The following is a 21,523-nucleotide window of genomic DNA, read 5'->3' on the forward strand; positions in this document are numbered from 1 at the left end:
CGATGTCTTCTTTATAATAGCTGTCCTAACAGGTGCGATGTGATATTTCATTGTCATATTGATTTGCATTTTCCGGATAGCTGATGTGAACATATATTCATGTGTTTTATGGCCTTCTGTATATCTCCTTTGGAGAAAAATTCATATTCTTTACCCATTTAAAAATTTTGGTTATTTGTCCTTTTGAGTCATAGGAATTCTTTGTAGATTCTAGATATAACTTTATTAGATAAATGATTTGCAAACTTTTTTTCCATTCAATGGGTTGTCTTTCACTTTCTTGATGGTATCCCTTCAAAGCACAAGTTAATTTTGATGAAGTACAATTATTTTCCTTTGCTGTGCTTTAAGTGTCTTAAGAAACCACTACCTGGCCAGGCACAGTGGCTCACACCAGTAATCCCACCACTTTGGGAGGCTGAGGTGGGTGGATCATGAGGTCAGGAGTTCAATACCAGCCTGGCCAACACAGTGAAATCCCGTCTCTACTAAAAATACAAAAATTAGCCGGGCATGGTGGTGCATGCCTGTAGTCCCAGCTACTCGGGAGGCTGAGGCAGGAGAATTGCTTACACCCGGGAGGTGGAGGTTGTGGTGAGCCAAGATCCCTCCACTGCGCTCCAGCCTGGGCAACAGAGCGAGACTCTGCCTCAAAAAAAAGAAAAAAAGAAAAAGTAACCACCACCTAATCCAATTCTCAAAGTTTAACTCTATATTTTCTACAAGTTGTATAGCCTTACCTCTTCTATTCAGGTCTTCGCTTCATTTCAAGTTAATTTTTTTGCATGTGAATAACCATTTCTCCTAGCACTAGTTATTGGAAAGTAGGATAAATTTTTTTTTTTTGAGACAGAGTCTCGCTCTGTCGCCCAGGCTGGAATGCAGTGGCCGGATCTCAGCTCACTGCAAGCTCTGCCTCCTGGGTTTATGCCATTCTCCTGCCTCAGCCTCCCGAGTAGCTGGGACTACAGGCGCCCGCCACCTTGCCCGGCTAGTTTTTTGTATTTTTTAGTAGAGACGGAGTTTCACCAAGTTAGCCAGGATGGTCTCAATCTCCTGACCTCGTGATCCACCCGTCTCGGCCTCCCAAAGTGCTGGGATTACAGGCTTGAGCCACCGCGCCCGGCTGAGGATAAATTTTTAAAGGGAATGCTTTTCTCTGAAGAAAAAAATGGCCAAAATGCAAAGTCGAAATTATAACCAAACTGCCCTAAATCAAAAATGAATGAATAATTTATTTCACTGTAAAGTGTATCATATCAAGTAAATCTGGTATAAGACTCCAAGCCCTTTCACAAGTGCAGGAGCAATTAACTGGGCTAAAAGTAGTGATGAGACTATTCTTATCTTCTTATCTAAGAGAAATCTGTGACCTTCAGATTCTTCAATATTCATCGTCTCTATCGACCATCTCTTTCCAATTTATCTAGCACTTAAAGTAATGCAAAACACTAAAATACAGACATCTGCACATCAGTCAAATGTAACACCAAAGGGCATTAGATAACTACACATATAAATCTTGCTTTACATAAAGATCAGGTACAGAGCTTGGATTTATATAAGCAATAAGTTAAAGTTGGTGATTTACAAACAGGCTTCCTTTAAATAAGATTTATCCTGGTGTATTCAATTCTATTTACAAACAAAAAAAGCACAATATTCAGACTTTTCAGCAATAGGTTCTGTATAAAATGAAGTATAAATTGGTTACACTTCAAAACTTAAGCCTTTGTTTGAGGTAGAATAAACAAACATATCAAAATATACTTTGTAAGGGGAATTTTAATTAATATACTTTTACGTTATCATTAATCTTTTACAATTCTAAGTTTTCATATTAGGATTAACTGTACTTTGCAAACACTTAGTGACAAAAAAAGAGATGTTTTATAACACAGGTGAATAATGTGCTTGTTTCTTCTATCCATTAAACTATTCTCATTTGTGAAAGCAGAGTTACCTATGTTTTTCTGTTTCTCTTTTCAAATGTGGATGTGAGTGGAGAAAATTGTCCTTAGTATGCTTCCATCTTCAAATTAGGTTCCCCCTGTTTTCTGATGAGCAGTGAGCTTTTTCAAGTCAAACTAAGTCTCCAGCCTTTTATTCAAAAGTAATATTTCAAAGTTCAGAGATAATGGACAGTGAAAAACACATTAGGTATGTTCTTTCCAGACTGCACTCCCCAGTGTGGCTGTAGCACAAGGAAGAATCTCATGGCTCATGTCCTTTACCTTCTGCCTGACGAAGTTTAAGCACTTCTATTTTAGGTATCCTGGGACAAGGGGATTTTTGCAGTATTTGATATTTGTTTGAGCCTAATTTTCAAACTACAATTTAATTTTCATATTTAAGTAAAAGTTATCTTCAAGGTTTTATAGGTATTGTTAATATTTTTAAGAATTGTAATCCAAAGATCTTTTAGAAATGCAGTGTAGTCATAAAAGTAGTCAATGTTTTGATAACTCATAGTTGTTTTTCTTGTTTTTGAAGCAGATTGAACAAGTTAAAACTGTGTCCAGTAACACTGCTTAGTCTTACAGTAGTAAATTCAAAGACAGTACCTGTTGGCCAGTCTGCTTCTACTGACTTACTGCTTTCTACATTTTGGAAAACTCATAAATGCTACAAGCCATACCAAAAGTATAAGCAGATTTTGTGATATGCAGAATTTGAAATTTTAATAAGTCAGAATTGCAAATTTGCCCACTGTGCAGAATGATCAATTTATAAAATATGGTAAATTGAACTTTAAAAAATGTTGATCAAGTGTTCTTAATTAAAATGTTAATATATTCTAGGTCTCTCATTTGAATGGATATCCATCATTACTCAGCAAATGCCTGAATTTACTACTGGTATTAGCAAAACTTGAACATTTATAATCCTGTAGAGATGACCAGTGTTTCCTTGATAAAGTTTTCATATCAGTTCTCTCTGACTGTTTTAAAGGGTTCTGTGCAACATTTTTAGCTCTGATATTTAAGAAACAGATTATTATATCCTTTAGCAACTTGACAAAGTGATTGATGGCACACACTTCTCCATCAAAGAGATGCTTATTCAAATCTACAAAAAGATAAATATGCCCAGAAAGCTCACATAATATTTTCTGTTGAAGATACAATTCCCTTTGTTTAGGAACTAGTTCAAAAATTGCCATTCTTGAATGGGTTCTTACAACTCGCTCACAAATATTTATGACCCGACACAGACCTTCTGAAGGAAAATGCAAACCATTCTTCTTTTTAACAAATAATAGTGACCCAATTTTAGAGGCTTTGAGATCCGATGCATACAGTGCAGTGATGCAGTCCTCACAAGTTAAAAGAGCTGATAACTTGTTTGCAACATAACCAGCATAACAGATGAGATTTCGCCTATGATCTGACAGGTCTAATAATGCCTCACTTAGTGAACAATTAGACCAGTCTTGACAAATACCCTCTTCGTGAAAGAGAGTCTTTGTAACGCTGACACCATACTGACGTTGAACTGTCCAAAGTGCCAAGTCTTTCCTTCGAGCAACTGAAATGTCAAAGATGCTTACTTTGCTTAGAAAAACTTCATCTTGAAATTTGTATCTGGTCTCCAAATTATGGTAAGCTTTCTGGAATGCCATGCAGGTAGGGCTAGAACTTGTTACTAATACCTGCCTAAGCATATTTAGAAATAATTCCAGATGATCGTGACTGAATTTATAAGTCAGAAGATAAGGAAAAGGCATGACCTTTGGGAAAACATAATTTTGGTAGAGCCATTTTAAGCTCTCAGCATTGAGCAAAAATCCCAGGAATCCTAGTTTTTGCTTACCCTTAATTATTTGATTATTGCTAGTGTCAGATAATGTAACAAAAATAGTCTTGGCTTCAATTAACACGTGGTTTATTTTACCGTAAGTTTCAGGCAACAGAGGCCCTTTAAGTCCCTTTCCATAACAGTTCCTACTGTTAAAGATGTCAAATAGATTGTTAATTAAACGTAAAAAATGGATGGTACCAATACAGTTTTGAAAAGGTGGCAGGTCTAAGGATAGCAAATATTCTAATGCACTGGCTACACTCTCACTAAAGAGTTGGGCGGCACAATTCACTTTCAGTACATGGTTTTTCAAATTTGCAAGTGTACTTGGTATTCTTTCCATATTTGATAATTCCTGTTCCTCCAGTGCCACTAACTCCACAAGGTGCTGCCAATGTGCTATGCCATTAATAAACTGAATGCTTTGAAAATTCTGAAATGCATTTCTTATTAATCTTAGCAAGTGGCAAGAGTCAAAGAAGTATGCAATCTGTTGACTAGACGATGAAGGATGCTGAAATGTACATTTCATGTCGTCTCCATCAATATGTATCCCCAATGCTTTTGCCATCTGAACACTATGTGCTGTGGCATCAGATGTAACAGCCAGAACTGTGATTCCTATGTCACTCAGTTTACCAATAGTCAGACGAAGCAGCTGAGCTTGCAAATATCCAGATGCTCTGTTAAAAAAATAACCAAGAGGTGTTCTCCAATGGCCAAAAATACCCACTGCCATTAACAAAACAGTTTCTGAAGCAAGTGGCGTTTCATCAGCATCAAGTTTTCCAAGACCAAAGTCCATAAACCCCTGCAAACTGTGACTGCTAGGATCCCAGTGAAGCTGTTGCTTGAGAGGTATACTTTTTATTAACAATGAACAGTATTGATAGAGCTGATCTCCATTCTCTACTCTTCGTTGAAGAAAAGAAAAAATGTTGCTGTTGAAACCTGGACTGGGTTGGCATTTGGATAACCACCTAGAATATATAAAAAGTGAAAAACAGAAAACTTAAAGACAAATAAAAAGATAAATGGGAAAATGCCTTAAGCAGTACTAAAGTAGTCTCCTATCCCTGTAGAAATAAAGCCAAGTATATAAGCAGCCAAACTCTATAAATATTTTCAATGGTAAATTCGTTACAATAAAATAGTAAGATAAGAGAAACTTAGAAACACAAAGTAGTATTTTAAGATGCAAATATACAACATATTTTTAATTCCTCATTTATTCTTTAAAAAGTAAACAACTAACCAGTTTGTTCTAACTGATCTTTTTATATGGTAAATCATAAACAAGTCTTACCTGTAAATTCACTGAAATGAGAAAATTGCTGAATGTGAAGGAACCTTTGAGAACATCTAGTACATCTACCTCATTTTACAGATTAGGAAACTGGGACAGAGGGAGAGGTTAAGCGACTTGGCCCATAATATACTGTTAGTTATGAATGAATGTGAAACCTGGCTTTCCTGATGCCCAGGGGTTTAGTGCATTTCTCATTCTTTACAGCCTCAAAATTACACCCTTAAAGGCATATAACAAGTGTGCATCTGCACCCCTATACAACCTACCTGCGCTACTGTTTTTCATAGTATCCCTGCTCTTCTCAGACTGCTAAGTATTTTCTTCCTATTACGGTGTCTATCTTTGGAATTCTTCTTACTTCTAGTTTACTCTAACTTGTTATAGACCAGGAAAGAAAACAGCCACATTTAATAATTGTCTAAAACTAAAGGGATTCTGAGGCAGAGACTAGGATGTTCACCTGTAACTAACATACACTTTTGTAACTCAAATGTCTGTTAAGTTAAATTTCTGATTTTCTGGCTATATTCTAAGGCAACCAAGGCTTCTTCTTGGACAGCTGACCTCTACTTAATTGTGAGTTTAATGTTCTTCCCTAAGTATTTTGGGATAGGGCTTTCCAAATATTTTAAGTGTCACCTAGGAGTTTCATAAACAAAATTCACCTTTAGTACATACTATGAACTTTCACATATATGAAATATATATACTACACACACACACACACACACATACACACACACACACAGAGTTGACTTCTGAACTAAATGGCATGGGTACACTTATACCTGAATTTTTTTTTTTTTCAAACAAATGCATGGAGAGAAAATACAGTATTAATAGGATGCAAAACTTGCGTATACAGCCAGCCAACTTTTCATACACATAAGTACTGCAGGACTGTCTACAGGACTTGTGTATGCATGGATTTTGGTATACTGGCACAAGTGGGGGGTGTCCTAGAACCAATCCCCCCACATATACCAAGGGATGTCTGTAATAGTTTAAATATATATATATGTGTGTTTATATATACTTAAATGGCAATTATGACCCACTAATTTCATGATCCATTAATAGGTTTAAAAAACACACTTATAGGCCAGGCATGGTGGCTCATGCCTATAATCTCAGCACTTTGGGAGGCTGAGGCAGGCAGATCACCTGAGGTCAGGAGTTTGAGACCAGCTTGGCCAACATGCTTAAACTTCATCTCTACTAAAAATACAAAAATTAGCTGGGCATGGTGGTGCGCACCTGTAATCCCAGCTACTCAGGAGGCTGAGGCAGGAGAAGTGCTTGAACCTGGGAAGTAGAGGTTGCAGTAAGCCGAGATTGCGCCACTGCACCCCAGCCTAGGTGACAGAGCAAAACTGTCTCAAAACAAAACAACATACTTACAGGATGGCAAAAGACATACCTTGACTATAAGTAGGTTATAATCTATTCAGAAGACAAAAGTATCTGTTGTTCGTATATTAAAATAGGCAAACCAGAAATAAGGCCACACACTTATGACAATCTGATCTTCTACAAAGCTGACAAAAACAAGCAAAAGGGAAAAGACTCCCTATTCAATAAATGGTGCTGGGGTAACTGGCCAGCCATACGCATCAGACTGAAGCTGGACCCTTACAAGCCACATACAAAAATTAACTCATGATGGATTAAAGACTTACATGTAAAACTCAAAACTATAAAAATCCTGGAAGGCAACTGAGGCAATATCATCCTGGATATAGGAACAGTAAAAGATTTCATGACAAAGACACCAAAGCAATCATAACAAAAGCAAAAATTGACAGGTGGGATCTAATTAAGCTAAAGAGCTTCTGCACAGCAAAAGAAAATGTCAACAGTAAACAGACATCCTACAAAATGGGAGAAAATATTTGCAAACTGTGCATCTGACAAAAGTCTAATATCCAGCATCTATAAGGAACTTAAACAAATTTACAAGAGAAAAACAAGCCCATTAAAAAGTGGGCAAAGGATATGAACAGACACTTTTCAAGACATACATGCCACCAACAAGCATATGAAAAAAGCTCAACATCACCGATCGTTAGAGAAATGCAAATCAAAACCAAAATGAGACACTATCCCACACCAGTCAGAATGGCTATTATTAAAAAGTCAACAAATAACAGATGCTGGCAAGATTGCAGAGAAATGGGAAAACTTACTTATACACTGTTGGTGGGAGTGTAAATTAATTCAATTATTGTGGAAAGTGATTCCTCAAAGGGTTAAAAGCAGAACGATGATTTGATCCAGCAATCCCATTACTGGTTATATACCCAGAGGAGTATAAATTATTCTACCATAAAGACACACGCATGCAAATTTTCATTGCAGCACTATTCACAATAGCAAAGACATGGAATCAACCTGAATCTCCATCAATGACACACTGAATAAAGAAAAAGTAGTACATACACACCATGGAATACTATGTAGCCATAAAAAAGAATGACATCATGTCTTTTGCAGCAACATGGATGGAGCTAAAGGCTATTATCCTCAGCAAACTAACACAGGAACAGAAAGCCAAATACTGCATGTTCTCACTTATAAGTGGGAGCTAAATGATGAAAACTTGACTGGGCACAGTGGCTCACGCCTGTAATCCCAGCACTTTCGGAGGCCGAGGGAGGCAGATGACCTGATATCAGGAGTTTGAGGCCAGCCTGGCCAATATGGTGAAACCCCATCTCTACTAAAAATACACAAATTAGCCAGGCTCAGTGGTGTGTACCTATAATCCCAGCTACTTGGTAGGCTGAGGCAGGAGAATCACTTGAACCCGGGAGGTGGAGGTTGCAGTGAGCGAAAATCATACCACTACACTCCAGTCTGGGCAAGAGTGAAACTCTGTCTCAAAAAAAAAAAAAAAAAAAAAGATAAGAACTCATACTCAAGGAAGAAAACAACAGACACTGGGGTCTACTCGAGGCTGGAGGTTGGGATGAAATAATCTGTACAACAAACCCCTGTGGCATGAGTTTACCTATGTAACAAACCTTCACATGTACCCCGGAACCTAAAATTAAAAGATAAAAAAAAAAAGGAAAAAATAGTAAGACAATGACTAAGCAATATAGCAGTGCTACAGCACACTAGAATGTTGACAACTCTTTGCAAGTATGTCACCGAATTTTAATTGTTTAGTTTATTTCTTTTACATTAGGATTCTCAAATAAGCACCAAAGATGCTAACTGTGTTGCATATGTGGTACATACATAACAAAGCACTTAATGTCTCTATGTAATTTTATTTTAAATGGGTTAGGGTTAAAAAAACAACCAACTTATGTTCTGCTGAGTTTGATTTTTTAAATGGAAATCTCAATGGTATCTGAATATCTACAGCTACTAAAACAATGTCATGAACATGAAGCAGAATGGTATGTAGATTTGTTGATTTATTTTTTAAAGTTTTTACAAGAAAGAGTAGGCATACCCAAACCAAGTTCATAAGTTAGAACGGTAAGGAAGGAAACAATTTCTCCTTTAAATCTCTCTTCTTCTCTGAAAATAAAACAATTTTCTTCTGATCATAAAAAAAGACATTCTTCTTTTTAAAAAAACTAAACACAAAAAGTATAAAGAAGTAAAAGTTACTGTTAATGTCTTTGTGTATACATACCTAGATATAATTTTCAAAATTGTATACTGAAACTATTTTTCACTTAATGGTAAGTAATGTTTCACATATTTTTATGCGCCCTTAAATATCAACCTACAGCAACATTTTAACTGTGTACACAGTATATACCACAGTATAGTTAAATGAAAAATAATTTAACCAACTCAAATCAAAGGACATCTTGATAATTTCAAATTTTAGATAATAGTACCACAATGTGTATGTGTATGCATGTGCACCCATACACATATACATATTTATGTCATTTGTGTAATTCCTAGGAATAACATACCGAGGTAAACTTACTTATAAGAAATTAAAGACAAAGTTTGGATTTCAGCTGCACATAAGTTGGTGGGTCAGTTTAAAATTCATATTCCCAGGCCGGGCGCGGTGGCTCAAGCCTGTAATCCCAGCACTTTGGGAGGCCGAGACGGGCGGATCACGAGGTCAGGAGATCGAGACCATCCTGGCTAACATGGTGAAACCCTGTCTCTACTAAAAAATACAAAAAACTAGCCGGGCAAGGTGGCGGGCCCCTGTAGTCCCAGCTACTCGGGAGGCTGAGGCAGGAGAATGGTCTAAACCCAGGAGGCGGAGCTTGCAGTGAGCTGAGATCCGGCCACTGCACCCCAGCCTGGGCGACAGAGCAAGACTCTGTCTCAAAAAAAAAAAAAAAAAAAAAAAAAAAAAAAAAAAAAATTCATATTCCCAAATTGTCCTTGCAAAAGTTCAAACCAATTTTCATTTATACTCTCATCAACATGATATTTTAAGTTAACAAACCAATATCTAATAACTTAGTTATGGAATGATTATAGGGAGTCACTTGTGTGGCCTAAAATTCTGCCTGGGAAAAATATAGTCCTAGAGATCTGCAGTGCTAAGTGTTTTTCTGTTAAGACTTTTAGCTACTCCCACTGTCGTTACTTTTGATTCTCTCACAGCAGGTAATCTATAGAGGGAGTTGGTTTATTAAATTGCAGTGAATATAAACCAAAAATTAGAAACAGAGGAAATATAAATAAGAAGCAACTGTGCCAGCATTTTCTATCTATGACCAAGATCACACTAAACATATCACTATTATAACAAAGAAAGTTGAGGCTATTAAGACTTAGTTTCAAAGGATTTGTGAAAATAAATTACCTTAAAAGACCGCAAACACTGAAAATTATAAAAAAACAGCTTTGGGAAAGTTTTGGACATAAAGAATCCAGGGAGAACTGAAAAAGGATCCAACATCAGTAAACAGAAAATTAGAGAAGTATCTGATGTAGCTAAGACTAGAGAAAGATATATGACAATCAGAAATTCATGAGGCACCCTATCTAACCAAACCAAGGGTTTAAAAAAAATTTAAGTCTAGTTTGGTCTGTCATCGTCCGATTCTTAACCATCTAATTGTTTCTCCATCATTATGGAGGGAAAGACAACAGTTTTGACCACAAATCTGGTACTGCATTTTTCTAGTTACTTACTTTTCCTGTCGGTGACTGGTCACATATTCTCCTTTCTTTCCAAATCTAATGCCTTCCTCCTCAACTCTCAGTTAATAACTTTATTTCATTGAGAAAACAGAAGCAATGCAATAAAAACTCATTTTCCTGCTGAGTGTGGTGTTGCATGTCTATAGTTCTAGCTACTCCGGGATTGCTTAAGCCCGGAAGTTCAAGGCCAGTCTGGGCAACACAGTGAGACCCCATCTTTTTCTTTTTCTTTTTGAGACGGAATCTCACTCTGTCACCCAGGCTGGAGTGCAGTGGTGCGATCTCAGCTCACTGCAAGCTTCGCCTCCCGGGTTCACGTCATTCTCCTGCCTCAGAATCCTGAGTATCTGGGACTACAGGCGCCCGCCACCATGCCTGGCTAATTTTTTTGTATTTTTTTAGTAGAGACGGGGTTTCACCGTGTTAGCCAGGATGTTCTCAATCTCCTGACCTCGTGATCCGCCCGCCTCAGCCTCCCAAAGTGCTGGAATTACAGGTGTGAGCCACCGCGCCCAGCCAAGAACCCATCTTTTTAAAAGACAAAACTCATTTTCCTACTACCAAATCTGTTAACCTATTGTATCTGTACTTCTGCTTTTCTTCCTGTTTCAATGGATGAACTGTCCCAAAACCTTAAGGTCACATTTCCTTCCACAGTGGTGTTGGATATCATCCTCCTGCAATTATCATTTCTCTTATACGTCACGAATTTTCTTTTCTCTCTTGGATTATTCCCATAAACATGCAAACATGCTGGAACATCTGCCATCTCAACAAACACCCTCTCCTCAATGCATGTTCCTTTCTACCCACAGACCCATTTCTTTGCTCTCCTTCATAGCAAAACTCCATGGAAGAGTCCACAATCATTTTCTCTGCTTCTTCACTTTTAGTCTCTCTTAATCCCACTCCAGCCAGGTTTACCTCTCCACCACTCTACTGTAACTGCTTTTGTCATGGTCACCAATGACCTTCATCTTGCAAAATCCAATGGTCAATTCTCTGTCCTCATCTTACCTGATCTCCCAGCAGCATTTGACATAGTGGACTACTCCCTCCTTGAAATACTTTCTACACTTGGCTTCCAGGCCATCACAATCTCCTGGTTTTCCTCCTGCCTCACTGGCCGCTCCTGATCAATAAATATTTATTGAATAAATGAATATTAAATATAATGATTATAAAGATCTAATACTTAAGATAACTGTGTTAAAAACAGATCACTTTTTATATGGGAAAATAAATGGAAATGTATATACCATTAATATTAGAATCTTATATTAATATAATATAATCTTACATTAATATAAGAAAATAAACGGAAGCTCTATATACCATTAATATAACAGAACACTATATGGCCACTAAAACAAAATTTTATTGGTAGGTAAATAGTTTTTTGTTTTTTTTTTAACTCGGAGGATATACACAAAACTGCTAATTGTAGTTATCTTGTGGGATTAGGGGAAGGGAAGTACTGTGTTTTTCACTTTCTGGTATTTATGTACTTATATATGGTTTGAATGTTTTATAACAAACATGTATTACCATCACACTAAACAATATACCTTACTTATACGCAAAGTACCTAAAGAAATGAGCAACTGTTTGAATACTGGAATTATAAATCTAAATATATATATAATGTTACAGCAAAGGTCACAAAATGCCAAATGACATGAAGAGAGAAAAGATAAATGTGAGCTGGAATTACCAGGAAGATTTAATCTAGGAGTTGATGCAGAACTATGGGAAATGAAGAAAACCATGAAAAAGATGAGAAGTTACATGAAATATCTTATATAAACCACAGTGAAATATCATTAAGTAACACTTTAAAACCAATGTAGAAGAGATTAAAAAGGTATACGCTTCTCAACACAAAGAAAAGATAGATGTTTGGATTTATAAATGATGGATATTTTAATTACCCTGATTTGATCATTACAAATTATATAAATGTATCAAAATATCACATGTACCCCCAGAATATGTACAGCTATCAATCAGAAAACAAAAAAACCAAAAAGGTATAGGAGGAGAAATTAACATAGCACCTATAAAACTCTCTTGCTTAGCAAAAAGTGAACATTTATAAATAAGTATAATATCTAGCCTGAATGGTAAAATCATACTATAAAAGAGTAAAGCCTTATATACAAATGTTCATTTAAATATATGAAAAAACAATTATAACCCCAAAATGGAAACAATAGAAATGTCCAATAGCTGGAGAACGCCAGAGTTAGGTAGGGTAGGACTACCATGTATCATGCAGCTATTAAAACTTGTCTATAAAGAGTTCAAAATAATGTTATAGATAAAAGGCATACATAATAAAGTGATAAAAGGCTGGCTGGAAATTTATTTACAAAAGATCATAACTATGTAAACACTAGTAAATCTAAGTGCACACACACACACACAGACAGGAAGGAAATACTCTAAAGGTTAACAGTAATTGTTTATATATATATACTGTGTATATATATACAGTATGAGATATACTATATTATATATAATATATATAGTATGGCATATACCGTATATATAAAATATATATATTTTATATATTATATATTACATATAGTATATATTATATATAATATACATATAATGTATGGGAACAATAAATTTTTCGTCTTCTAAATTTTTTTAGAAGAGCAGCCCACTCTGAAGGTCAATTATTTTTAAATCTTTTATTAGTAGTATTATTGTAATAGTGTGTATACAGGAAAATCTACAATTTTTAAAAAAGGAATCTGGGCTGGGCACAGTGGCTCATGTCTGTAATCCCAGCACTTTGGGAGGCTGAGGTGGGTGGATCATGAGATCAGGAGTTCGAGATCAGCCTGGCCAACATGATGAAACCCCACGTCTACTAAAAATATAAAAATTAGCTGGGCATGGTGGACGCCTGCAATCCCAGCTACTCGGGAGGCTGAGGCAGAAGAATGGGTTGAACCTGGGAGGCTGAGACTGCAGTGAGCCAAGATCTTGCACCAGTGCACTCTAGCCTGAGCAACAGAGCAAGACTCCATCTCAAAAAAAAAGGAATCTGTAAAACTAGGCTGGGCATGGTGACTCATGCCTGTAATCCCAGCACTTTGGGAGGCCAAGGTGGGTAGATCACTTGAGACCAGGGATTCGAGATCAGCCCGGCCAACAAAGCGAAACCCCATCTCCAGTAAAAATACAAAATAATAGTTGGGTGTGGTGGCACATGCCTGCAATCCCAACTACTCAGTAGGAGGCTGAGGCATGAGAATTGCTTGAACCTGGGAGGCAAGGTTGCAGTGAACTGAGATCATGCCACTGTGCTGCATGCAACCTGGGCGACAGAGCAAGACTCAGTCTCAAAAATAAAAAAAGGAATCTGTAAAACTAGTGGTAAAAGCAGTAAAAATTAAGAATTCAGTATTAAATTTATAAGACATTACTAAAAAATCATTGTTAACTACTCCACACGAAGAGAATTATAAATATATCTATCCATTTTGATCACTAATCCTAAAAAATTATTTATCAAAATCTGTTCCCTGGACAACCTACATTGGCATCAACTGCAATGTTTATGAAAAAACGCAGATTTTTTTTGTGCTTTGCCTAAGACCAATGGCGATCAATCCAGAACTGTTCTAGATTTTCCAGGATAGTCAGATATTAAACTACTGAAGTATACTGGAAATTCCAGTATTTCAGGATTCAAATTTTATCCACCCAGAGTGTCTGGGAGATGCAAAAAGCTTGTCACACTATGTGTCTTCATTTTGTTAGTGAAAATATTGCTGTTATGATAACAGGCAAGTACCACCTAGAAGTTTTTGAAAAACAGAAAATGGGCTAATAATGGGAGTCCATTTTTTCATTAGTCCATGTTTTCTTTTTTTAAATGGGAGTATGAGTACTAATAGCCTTAATAAGTAAAATGTGATAAAAGAATAATATGGTTTAACATCTAAAGAGTAATTCACATGTAATCAACAAGATGTGGTGATAAGAAACACACTTTTAAAAAATAAAGTAATTCACTTACGTTCTGAGGATGGAAGAATGAGGCAGCTTAAGAATCTTTCTTACATAATCATAGACTTTGCTACTGCACAAGTAGAGTGTACATGCAAATTGTTTCATTTCTGTGGTGTACTCATCTGTTTCTCTCCAATTATATAACTCCCACTTAAAATCTGTTAAAATAAATTTTTTTATTCTTTGTGATGAATAGTAAAATTTTCAGGTACAGATTATAGCATTTGGATGTAAAATGCACTGGGCATCAAAATTCAAATACAAATATAGATGCATTTTAATTAAGTCTATTCAGAGGTTAATATCCATGTAGGCCCCTTGACCAATTTATTCGGTTCATCTGGAATCATTTCACTAGAGGGAAAAACAATTTTTCAACTTGAATTATGTTTTACTATTCAGTGGCAGCCTGAGTGGAGAGATTTTTAGAGGAACAGGAAAGAAAATAAAATGAGGACATTTATTTATTTTATTTTGTTTCCTGATTAGTATTTATCTGAGGGTGAAAATTAGATATGAAAAACATTTATGGGGATAGGGTACTATTCAGACTGAACAGACCATCTTGCCTAATATCGAGAAAGAAAAAAAAAAATTCTTTTCCTGGTGGGGATTCCTATTTATGACCTCTAGTCCCCTCTTGGAAAAACATAAAATATTCTCCTCCTTTGGAGATATCTACTCTTTTCTAAAAACAGGACACGTTTCTCTTTTCCTAGAATGTAATCCAAATCTCTGCTGCTTTCATCAAAGAATAAGTTGGCAATTTTTATTTTGCCCTTTTTCAAATATCTTAGTTCACAAAGAGGACTAGGTAGCCTTTCCGTGGGTTTACAGGTCTACTCTATAGAATATTTTAGAAAAAAATGTGGAGATACACAATTTCCAAGCTCAAAGAAATTCTGCAAACTAATACAACGCCACTGCAAAAAAACTTTGGTAAAATTATGTAGCAGTTAAAACTGTTTATAATGAATTTGCAGTAGCAAATGGGTAAGAGCTACTATAAAAAGTGAAAAGTGCAGAACAGAAAATGGTATAAACCATATGGTCTCATCTCTGGGTAGTGGGATTACACATTATTTTAATTACTTAAATATTTCTTTGCTTTCCTATAATAAATGTTACTTTTATAACTGGAAAACCATAAGATACAAAAGAATTTTGGTGATTTTCTTTCTTCTTGCTTAAGCTGAGACTTTCACTTCCCAACTAAAAGCATGTTTTCATAGGCAAGAACAAAATAAATATTTAATGGTATTTCAGAAAAACAGCTATTTTTGTAAATACTACAGGTTACCAAAGGGAAATACCTGAAAATTGAGCTCGTAGCAGACACTCTGTTTCTTCAGAAAGTAGTTTCTCTTCTACAAGTGCATCAATTAATCGTAAACCCTTTCTCTTCTTGATCATCCTGTAGTTCTTTACAGAGATAAGTCTTTTTTTGGACACTTGTAACATTTGTTGCACCTCAGCCAGTTTCTCTGCACCTATCATCAAAGGTGTCTTTAAACTATAGTTATGGTCCTCAGTGGCAACTTCTTGAGAATTATCTGGAAGAGGTTGTTTTAGGATTTTCTGTCTTGCTTTACCTTTAAGATGTACACCTTGAGGAATCTATGACAGACATATAAAATTAAAGTTATTTTAGAAATAATCACACAGGAGAGTATCTATAAAAATACCCTAGGTACAAAGCACTAATCTGGTTGCTGTGGAGAGTTAGTTAGGAAAGAAAAGGTCAAAATCTCTGAATGTTTTAATGTATAGTTTATAGGGTAATCTAAACAGTTTTTGGTTTTTTTTTTTTTTTTGCACTACACAGAAATATTAATGTGATGTTGAAAGTTTCTGAAATAAAATAACTAGAGAAAAGTGATAGTAAACTGGGACGGCTTCATGGAAGTGAGTTTTAAGCAGTTCTTAGAAGGTACAATAACGTGGTTAATGAAGGTGACAGAGAAGTTATTTGTGCAAAAAGGAAGGCATAGTGGACAGAGCATGGCTTTGGAATTAAGACTGACCTGGGTTTGAATCTTAGCTCCCTCAATTAGCTGTCACATAAGCTCTACAATCCCTTGTGTCCTCATCTGTAAAATGTGGATAATAATACAAGGTTGTTTTGAGGATACAATATAAGAATTTATGTAGATCTCCTAGTACAATGCCTGGACCATTGTAGCTCTCAATAATGGCAGCCATTATTGATTTTACACAAAAGTATGAAAGCAGGCAAATGTATCACATATATAGTAAGTATATACGGTTTGAAAAGAGAATTCAAGGCAGTTAAAAATGTACAAATCAGTTAGTAAGCTCTTGGAACTTGGTGAGTTTGAATTTGACACCAACTAAATACTTCCGAATAGGGGAATGAGATAAACCAATACTGAAAGAAGGAGACTCTGATGATTAAGAGGAAAGTAAGGCAAGTGTGAGGATAGAACAGGTGACTATCACAGACTGTGCAGAAAGTGAAAGCCCATGTGTCAGAGTTGTCGTTAAGGGGTAAAAGGATAAAATAAAACCAGTCATAGGAAACAGAAGAATATCATACCAATACTGGTGACTCACTCATAGAAAGTTTCATTATTTCCCATAGACTTCCTGTATCAATGTTAATAATTAGGTATATTTTTGATCAAGATAAATAACATTATTAGGAGGAACCAAAAAACATAATTTCAAAGAACTTTGAAAGCTGTCTCATAATTTTAAAAAGTCTGTATTCTAAGGCTATTTATATCTACCAGTTGATTTTTGCAATTGGTTAGTAACCTTTATATATATCTAGACAAATGATTTGCATTTATATAGTTTTTTAAAAGCTCCAGAACAAATGCTAATATATATAGATTTTTTTTTTTTTTTAATTTTCAAAGCATTTAAAATCTATTACTGGATTTAAGACTTGGGATTTTTTTCTGTCTGCAAATTCTAGCTATAACAGGGGCTATCTTGATTTTTAAAAGCTCTGTAAATTTTCATTTTGTTGACTTACACCTACATTTTAGTACCTTGTATAGAGAAACAGAAGGCACAGCTCCTTTTTTCAGCTTTCTTCTTATGCCATATGACTCAAAGTCACTTTCTTGAAAATGTTTGGAACACAGTATAGCACCTGGTCCTGGAATCCAAATCTTTTTGCTTCTGGGGTCCACACGATTAACAGCCCTGATCCATTTTGAGCGCTGTATGGTATCAGTTGGAAATCTATGGCAATCAGATTAAAGTTCCATTAACATGAAAACATTATAGTAATACTGCAGTAGTATTTATTATATAAACCCATTTATTATTTTACTGCTTTATAGAAACATAAAGCCGAGTGAATTAAAAGTTTACTTAGTTCGTTTTTCAAAGTTCTTTGATTTTTTTAATCCACAAGTTCAATATCTGATTGTCTATGTCAATCATAGAGGGGCAATTCTCATATTAAAAATCCTACTGTATTTTGTCTTCACTTCCTACACTTAACAGAATCTGCTCAAATTTAAATGGTTAAAGAATATATGACTCTTTTCCTTTCCCGTGGTGATTTTAAACTATTTGGTACTCCTTTTAAGAAGTGGAGCCTGGCCGGGCGCAGCGGCTCATGCCTGTAATCCCAGCACTTTGGGAGGCTGAGGCGGAAGGATCAGAGGTCAGGAGTTCAAGACCAGCCTGGACAACATGGTGAAACCCCGTCTCTACTAAACATACAAAAAATTAGCCGGGCGTGGTGGCCGGTGCCTGTAATCCCAGCTACTGGGAAGGCTGAGGCAGGAGAATCTCTTGAATCCAGAGGTGGAGGTTGCAGTGAGCTGAGATCGCACCATTGCACCCCAATATGGGCAACAAGAGTGAAACTCCGTCACAAAAAAAAGGTGGAGCCTAATTCCCCTCCCCGTGAGTGAGTATGGGCTAGAGTTAGTGATTTGCTAAGGAATGGAAAAAGAACGTGTGACAGTAAGTGACCACAGACTATGTCATAAAGGAACAAGTTTTCCTCCTTGCTCCCTGTAGAGAATGGTTTGCTCTGGGGTAAGGTATCTGGCATGTTATAGGCAGTCCTGTGGAGAAAACTAGTTGGTGAACAACTGAGGCCTCCAGTCAAAGGCCATGTTGAGTTAGTCTTTTTGAAAGCAGGTGACTTCAGCCTTCAGATGACTGCAATCTTATCAGGTACCATAACATCCAGCTACACTCCTGAATTCCTGACCCTTAGAAATGTGTGAGATGTTTATAGTGAATTTTGAGGGAACTTGTTATGCAGCAGTAGAAAACAAGACAAGTATATTTACTATATTCAACTTTTTCATGTTTAAAGGCACTACTTTTTGCTAGGCCTGATTATAAAAATTACCTTGCATTTATTTATTTTTCAATCCAAGCCAAATTATGTTTAGAAACTTGTCGGCTAGGCGTGGTGGCTCACGCCTGTAATCCCAACACGTTGGGAGGCTGAGGCGGGCGGATCACTTGAGGTCAGGAGTTCAAGACCAGCCTGGCCAACATGGTGAAACCCTGTCTCTAATAAAAACACAAAAATTAGCTGGGCATGGTGGCTCGCACCTGTAATCCCAGCTACTAGGGAGGCTGAGGCAGGAGAATCGCTTGAATCTGGGAGGCAGAGGTTGCGGTGAGCCAAGATCGCGCCACTACACTCCAGCCTGGGCGACAGCAAGACTCCATCTCAAAAAAAAAAAACAAAACCAAAAAAAACCCAAGAAACTTGGGAAATTAACACAATAAGAACCACAAAACTACTCTTTCTGCCCCCTCTTCTTTGACTTATTTTAGAGACAGATTTATAGGTAACTATGCTTTTTGTGCATTTTAATTTAGACTTTAAGGCACATAGTTACCAGAACTGAGATTGGTATAAATTTTATTTCTCAGTTAATTGCTACAAAAACATAGCAGTGTGGTAAAAGATAATTCTGAGATACTCTCTCAATCACCTTGAGAAAGAAGACTGACTTGGAAAACCTGTTTTTAAGCTTTATAGCTTTAAAAGATCAGAACACTGACCTTTTACCAGCTATATGGTATTAGACACATCTCTCAATCTTAGAACTTCCTCATGGGGCTGTAGTAAGAGTGTATGAGGCTACAAATGTATTCAAAATCACTTTGTAAACTCTAAAGTACTATCCAAAGTTTGCGCTTTCCTAGGAACAACTAATTCCATTTTTGGGATTACAATTTTATTGTTCCAGGATGACGATGATACTTGATCAACGGAAAATGAACAGGGAATTCTTTTTCCAATAAGGTTGGAGCAAATCTATCTTTTTTCAGAGTTATTTTTTAACTCATGGAACATATTTGCAAGGGAGCTTTTCCACAGATTTGGTATAGTCTCTAAATGTGCAAGCAACCCTCAAAAGTTGGCTGGTCCAACAACTTCTATTACTAGCGTGGTCCTCTGATGCAAAGCTTCCCAACTGGTATGCCTAGTGAGTACAGCTGTTGATATTGGCCTGGGACACCTGAGTAGTTACTTCAAGGCAGCCCCAGAGAGTGCTGCAGGTTTGCCCCCAAAGTATTGAACAATTATTTCCTATGCGTAAAATGCTATGAAAAAGGCTGGGGCTGGGCAGGGTGGCTCATGCCTGTAATCCCAGCCCAGAAGCTGGAGACCAACCTGGGCAACACACTGAGACCTCTTCTCTACCAAAAAAAAAAAATAGCCGGGGTGGTGGCCTGTGCCTGTAGTCTCATGAGGCTGAGGTGGGAGGATCACTTGAGCCTGGGAGATAGAGGCTGCGCTGAGCTGTGATAGTGCCACTGCTCTCCAGCCTGGGCAACAGTGAGACCCTGTCTCCAAAAAAAGGAAAAACAAAAAAAAAAAAGAAGAAGAAAAAGGTTGGGAAATATTGTAGTCTAACTAGCATAACTAGTTTTGAGTTCTGGAAAAAATTAAATTGGTAATAATACCATTTTTAAAGCATTTACCTTGTGCTCTACGTATGCTATAAAGTCTTACGTTTTGGTTTTACAAAACTCTACAAGGCAGGTTTTTATTCCTCTTACAGAAGAAGAAACCAAGACCCAGAACTAAGTACAGAGATCAGTAAATAATCAATTAAAATTTGAATTCATGTCTCCCTAGTTTAAAGCTACCTCTATCACAAGAAAAATCCCAAATCAATTATCGTCTCACATACAGAATGAATTGGTTCACACTGTTAACAATTTAGGTGGAGGGATCAGCCTTATTTAAAACATTAAAAAAAAAAAAAAAAAATCAATGAATTTGATACACAGCCTACCATACATAATCCAAACTCCTTAACCTGGCATTTAAATTTTTTAAATGACTTGTCTCTCAGGTACTTTCCCATTCCTCTATATTTGCACTTTCTATCCTTTACATTTTCCCATGCCATTCCTAACTACCCTCTTCCTAAACCCATTTTCCAACCATAAAGTTCTTTTCGATCGTTCCATAAATCTGCTTTTGTCTGGGATGATCTCTTTTACCCACTTTTCTACTTGCCGGTACACTCTGAATACTGATTTGAATGACCTATAGCAGTCTGAACCATGGATAAGTTCAGATAAGACTGGTCTGAAATTCTTCCCCACTGTCGAGCCAAACGAAACTTCCCCATGATCAAATCCAACCAGAATCGGACCGGCCTTGTAGAGCTCGGCTAATAGCACTTAAGAACTTTCAATGTCTGCCAGTACAGGAGAAAACTGATCTGTACTCGTGCTCAGGAACACGCCACACACTTCAACCGTTGTCCCAAACTGCCTTCCCTTCCGGCCTCCTCACTTTAAATAATAAGACCATCCAATTAATGGAGGACTCCTTTCGCGTAACTCTCGCTACAGCGGTAAGCGGTGCGAGACCCGGCTACAAAGAGGTAAACACTGAGCGAAGAGAGAGAACCTCAATTCTCACAGTGCCCCAACTCCGCTCCCACGCCCCGACGCTGCGCACGTCACGTCACGTCGCGTCACATCCACTGCACGACCCACAGTGCGGCCCCGCCCCGCCCCACGCCGCGCTACGGCCCGCCGGGCCCCGCAGGGAGTTCGAAGGTCCGAGGCTGCTCCCATACGCACTGGTGGAAGGAGAGGCCGCGCTCCCGGCTGAGCACGGTGTCACGGGTGCTGCAGCCCACTGCGGAGCAACTTCGGGTCATCTTCTTGTTACGTGGGGCCCCACCTTCGGGGTTCCCGCGACAGCATGAATCACGACCACTTTAGCTCCGCCCGTTGACTGCGGCTACGACCTTTATTTGTCAGGAA

General features: G+C 37.2%; 1 protein-coding gene across 2 annotated transcripts; it reads right to left on the reverse strand.

Annotated features, from left to right (window-relative positions):
- Positions 1–1,767: 1,767 nt before the first annotated feature.
- On the reverse strand, positions 1,768–21,485 carry THAP9 (THAP domain containing 9). 2 transcript variants are annotated; one of them, XM_001086766.5, is made up of 5 exons: positions 21,338–21,485; positions 17,296–17,491; positions 15,592–15,895; positions 14,286–14,436; positions 1,768–4,781 (listed from the first exon to the last, which is right to left on the reverse strand). In XM_001086766.5, exons 1-5 carry the CDS (start codon positions 21,415–21,417, stop codon positions 2,807–2,809), a joined length of 2,706 nt encoding a protein of 901 aa, XP_001086766.2. In that variant the 5' UTR covers positions 21,418–21,485; the 3' UTR covers positions 1,768–2,806. The 2 variants fall into 2 exon arrangements, with proteins under 2 accessions (XP_001086766.2, XP_014993903.2); XM_015138417.3 differs by having other exon boundaries at positions 17,286–17,491.
- Positions 21,486–21,523: the final 38 nt, after the last annotated feature.

Source organism: Macaca mulatta, chromosome 5 (assembly GCF_049350105.2).
Source record: "Macaca mulatta isolate MMU2019108-1 chromosome 5, T2T-MMU8v2.0, whole genome shotgun sequence".
NCBI lineage: Eukaryota > Metazoa > Chordata > Mammalia > Primates > Cercopithecidae > Macaca > Macaca mulatta.